Raw genomic sequence first — 5,485 nt, forward strand, 5'->3', positions numbered from 1 at the left:
GCAGTGCAGATTATGTGAGTTAAAGATGTCAAACAGGGCGTCTACCTCCTGAAAGCATAAACAAAAAATGTTTATGATATGACAGTGTGCAAACGCATTGATTACACAATTATACAAATGTAAGTCTGCATTTTTGGTACATAATAAAATGATCTTAAGCACGGTTAATTACAAAGGCATTTTACCTTCATGAACTTTGCAGAGCGCAAAAGTGGAACTGAATTACTAGCGTAAGATGGCGGCGTTTTTAGCTCATCCAAAGTCATGTGATGTCATGTCTATCCATATAAGTCATTGGCTGGCCCATTTAAGCACACTTTAACATTCATGAGGTGCTTTGCATTGACCTTTTATGGTTGAATGTGGGCGTGTCGAGGGCAGAACCTGAGGTGGGACCTTGTGCACAAACCTTTAGGTACAGGTGCGATTTATAAAGGGAAATGGCTTGCGGGTGTTCGTGAGCGTGGTTTTAAAAAACAGAATTTTTTTTGGCATACGCCATTTTTGCCTTTTGGCCGTGTGCACACTTTTAGTATGAATCCTACACGATCTTTTATAAATGAGACCCAGGTCATTCCAGGGTCTCACACTGCACTGCTTTAACTGGGGCTGGAGAGCTGAGGTTCGCTTTCAGGGAGATGTTGAGAAAGATCCACTATAAGCTCTCTGCAGCTTTCCTTCAGGTTTCTGTGTTCCTTGTTGCTACAGGCTAAAAAATAAGACACAAAATACTTTAAAAAACCTAATTAAAAACAACTTGAAAAGGTTTTAGTATTCTACAGTGTATTGTAACACACACACAATACATCATAAATTCAACAACAAAGTTGACAAAGTGTGATATTAACTTTAGTTTTACACATGAATCATAGACATTTCTGGTAACATGTACAATAAAAAAAAATCACCTCCTCTTTGGAGATGAGCTGGGAAGTTGAAGACAAATGGGGTCACAGTATCTCTAAGCTGGTCCTGTTAAAATCCTCTGGTTTGAAATGTTCATTACAGAGCTGAGACAACTGTAGCAACAAAACCCTCCCTTCTTACTGCAGCTTCCGATTGCCTCCTTAAATCTGTGTTACTGGGAAACCTTCAAAATGTGAAGAAAAAAACAGAAAGAGCTAATGAGAGAGGAGCACCAGTTCCTCCTGTTAGCATTTTGTTGTTTGTTAAATAATGTTAGCTACCATGACAGAATATTATAAATAGTCCAATAACCAAAATTATTTTTCAATCTTACTTGTGAAAAATAATCCCACGTGATCTATTTTTAATACTGCGCTGGTTATTGCAACCATAGGCTGAACAAAATCCAGTCATAGCTGCTCACTCTGCGTTTACTCCTGTTGGCTCTTAGAGAGAGGAGAGACCCATCCAATATGGCGGCGACACAAGATGTGCTCCAGCACGTAATGAGGCGTCTACGTATTTATGTGTGTGATCTCAGTGCCGTTGAAAGAAACGTTTAATTCTTTTGCGCAAAGCAAATCTATGTATTCTGTGCTCCATTAAGCAGCCTGTGACCCTGTGACGTCAGATCACGGTTATAAAATCGTATTCTTAAAGGAAAAAATTCATATTCAAAAACAGTCATAGTATTTCTGTCAGAAGGGGGGGAGACGGAGGCGAACCCGGAACGCAGACTAATCATGACAAGGTGATAAAACGTAATTTATTAAAGTAAACACTAACCAAAACAAAAGCTGACATGGCAGCAAAAAGGAAAACTAACAATAACAAAATCACAAAACAGTGGCAAGGTAACTAGGCATGGAGCGAGGTGATAAGACGAAAAACCGAATGAAGAGACAGAGACCGGTTATAAAGGCTGAGGGAGAAATGGGTAATTGGTTACAGCTGTAGACAAGACGAGGAGCAGGTGAGGTGGGCGTGGCAGACAGGACTGGAAAAACACTGGGGAGGTGAACAGTGACAAGACATTAACACAGAAACCAAAAAGACAGCTAAAGCAAAACAAGTACTACAACGAACATCAAACAAAGAACAAAACACCAAAAACTGTGACAATTATGTATTCATAAAGAATAAACCACATCTGTGAACTTGAACTTTGTATTTGTAAATTCATGAAGATGTAACTTTTTAAACTGTATTCTTATAGAGAAAATATACAACACAAGTTTTGTGTATGATTTACCTTATTCAAAAGTTTACAAATTTTAGTTATGCACAACTGTTGACTAATATGCACACATACAAATTTTTACCATTTTTCAACTTTTTATTTGTAACAATTATTTTTATTTTATTAACCTTTATTTAACCAGGCAAACCCTATTGAGATCATGATCTCTTTTTCAATGGAAGGCAGCCTAACATGTATGTTTTAAGACTATGGGAGGAAACCGGAGTACCCAGAGATAACCCACACAAACACGAGAACATGCAAACTCCACAGAAAAAGACCCCTCTTACTTTCAAGGCTTGTTCCTGGTTTGAAAAATGATCAGATGTCATTTTTACTTTTTTCTGACATATTTATTAACTTGGTTGACTAATAAAAAACACACTTCATGGTACTTGCAGAGCAGGGGAGAAGCAGCACTTATTAAGGAAAACATGCAAACTCCACACAGAAAGACCCCAGATCCAATCTGGGGCTTGAACCCAGGACCTTCTTGCTGTGAAGCAACAGTGCTAACCACTAAGCCATATGTACTGCTTTGTGTTGGTTTATTACATAAAATCACAGTAATATACTTTGAAGTTTGTGGCTGTAATGAGACAAAATGTGGAAACGTTCAGAAGGTATGGATACTTTCTTAAGACACTGTATGTTTTCAGTAATGTTCTGCTGTAGCACAGTTGCTTCTCTCTGTTTATGTTTCATAAACCTGATTGACCCACATATGTTCCAGTTCATTCCAGACGGTTACGCATCCCACTTGTCCCAGCTTGAATACAACCAAAGGTCTCGGCCCGCCAAGTCCACCAGCACACGTGTGGTCCTCCGAAAGGGCAGCTTTGCTCTGGGTGCAGCTGGTGGAGACTTCCTTCGGAAACGCAACCACATCTTTCGCACCATTTCTTCTCAGCAGCAAGGAGGGGCAGGGTCTGGTTCTGCCACTCAAATGGCTCGGACTGAACGCACCTTAAGCCAGTGTGAAGGGGAGTGTGAGCGATCAATTGCAGCAGCAACCCAGAGGAGTATGAGCTTAGCTGCAGGGTGCTGGGGCCGCAGCGGAAGCACCAAGGAGGGCAGTGTGGGGCTGCTTGGACCAAAGTAAAGTTCTCAACAAGACAGCTGGTTTTAAAGGACTCTGAAGCATCAAGATCTCTGGATAGAACGAAAAAGGTGGAAGAGAGAGCAGCTAGATCTAGATAGAGGTTATGTAGATTTATGAGATATGTTCAAGAGAAATAAGTGGATTTTTCCAGGAGTGGACTCACAAAAATCAAGGGAGTCTGTACAGTTCTGTAGCATGAGTTTATTACATCAGAACCTTTATAGGATGCATCATTTAACTGTTCAGAAAATGACAAAGAAGGATAAAACAAAACATTATAAGCCTTAAATTAGTTAAACTTCTTTAACGAGACCCCGTCCTTTTCCCTTTCTTAACATTCCTCTGTCCAACCATTAACACCCATAAACTCAGGGCAAACTGCAGAGGCAGATTAAACCTCAATTCACAAAAGGTATACAGCTCTGTTTATTTAGGTTTCTGTTTCACTGTTTCAACTTGAACCAGGAATGGCTGACATTATAGGGGACGTATTATGCAAAATTCACTTTTTGCATAATTTTGTACTTCCATTTGGGTATCTACTGCTTCTAGAAACAGTCCAAATGCAAACCAACCCCACCCAGTCGTTTTTTGGGAATAAGTAAATGTTTTCTGTTGTCTGCAAAACAACCTGTTTCAAAAACCTTGGGATTGTTGCATCACAATCCCTGTTACCTAGCAACCCCAAACCGAGCCCAGCCCCTCACCTAGCAACCAAAGTGGAGCTCCACCCACTTCATTCCAACAAGACCATCACGTTGGGTCTGCTGGTTTTACCGCTGAACAATGTCTGCTGGAAAAAGAAAATGTTTTGTTGTCGGCTGCAATATAGAACATGCGTTCACGGTGAAAGAGCTGCGTGGCTTCATTTAATTTTTGATGACAATACTTTCTTTCGCAATATTGCCAAAGAAAGTTGTAGATTGAACAGCTTAGTTGTCCCAGAAACACGTCTCTGTTAAAGTCATGGCAGGTTTGTCTAAAGTACCATTAGAACTACGTTAATAAAAGAGAAGAAAAGTTGAACAAAAAACAACTGATCCGGTTTCGGACCGCTGATAAAATTGCAGCGCCCTAACCTCCTTGTATGTAACGCTGTTTAGACTCAGTAAAAACAGTCAGACACACAAAGCCTCGCAGGTTAACTTGGTGCCCGTCCAGTGTAACTTCCGGAGCAGCTGTGGGCCCGGAGGTAAGGTGGAAGAGAGAAGAACGGGGGTCCCACTGATGGAGAAGGAGGAGGAGGCATCTGACTAAATTGACCCTGCTGCTGTTGCTGCTGGCCGGGCTGATCCTGGCCTTATTTTATCCTTATTTTTTTTCTTTTCATTGTTTTGGGGTGAATTAATAATGATATAAATGTGCGTCAGGTCCGCAGTGTTTAATCCTTCAGAGAGTTTTTATGTTTTCAGACAGTACACTGAGTTGGGGGCATGGCCAACAGCAGCTTATTTGCATAAAAGTGACGTAGCCCTAAAACCGCTCATTCTGAAATGATCAGGTCTTAATATCTGAGAATGATTTTGTGTATTAAATGTAATGAAGCTGTTTTGTACAGCTCACAGACCTATTCTGCGTTGGTCAAGGAAGCATAATAGGTCGTCTTTAAGTAAAAAAAAAACAATCCATAGGCAGAAAGATAAAAAATATGTAATAAATCAGTTCATCCAAGATGAAACAAAATAGGCACAAAAATCTGAATGGGCTAGGTCTCACCTTGTCAATATGAGTCAAGTTATTATCTTTGAGAGTGATCATATTTATCATTTTTTTACTAAAATAAAATTAAAGTAGTATTTGTTAAAGACATGCACATCCCATAGCCTTACCTGTCAAAGTTTTAAACAAAGATCTTGTGTGATCTGTTGGCACTTGGATTGTGTGCGAGTAATGACGCTCGCCAAATCTTAGCTAAATGGCTGTAAAGATTATTGAATTATAGCTGTTTTCGTGTTTGCTAAAGTTGATTAGGTTTTGCATCTATCTTGAATCAGGCTGATTTCAAAAGTTAATCAGTTGTAGATTACTTTCAGAGGCTTTAAAAAGGAATATCCAGTGGTCCATAAGACATTTTGCTAATAGACAGACAATGAACTTTGGGTCGGACTCTCCAATCTCCGGTGCTGAGGTCACCGAGGTGGTTAAAAAGCTCCTCGGTGGCAGGGCTCCGGGGGTGGATGAGATTCGTCCGGAGTTCCTTAGGGCTCTGGATGTTGTAGGGTTGTGTTGGTTAACGC

At 40.2% G+C, this 5,485-nt stretch overlaps 1 protein-coding gene across 3 annotated transcripts in view; it reads left to right on the forward strand.

The window, feature by feature from the left end:
- The window catches only part of LOC108248168 (membrane-associated phosphatidylinositol transfer protein 2), a 140,378-nt gene extending 135,722 nt beyond the window's left edge, over window positions 1-4,656 (forward strand). For 2 of the 3 annotated variants that reach the window (XM_017436750.3, XM_037979581.1), the window contains one exon: window positions 2,880-4,656. In XM_017436750.3, the coding sequence (XP_017292239.1) occupies window positions 2,880-3,248 (369 nt within the window). In that variant the 3' untranslated portion in view covers window positions 3,249-4,656. The remainder of the gene's footprint in view (window positions 1-2,879) is intronic. The other variant, XM_037979582.1, reaches the window with a different exon arrangement.
- The last annotated feature ends 829 nt before the right edge of the window (window positions 4,657-5,485 follow it).

The sequence above is a fragment of the Kryptolebias marmoratus genome, linkage group LG14 (assembly GCF_001649575.2).
Source record: "Kryptolebias marmoratus isolate JLee-2015 linkage group LG14, ASM164957v2, whole genome shotgun sequence".
NCBI lineage: Eukaryota > Metazoa > Chordata > Actinopteri > Cyprinodontiformes > Rivulidae > Kryptolebias > Kryptolebias marmoratus.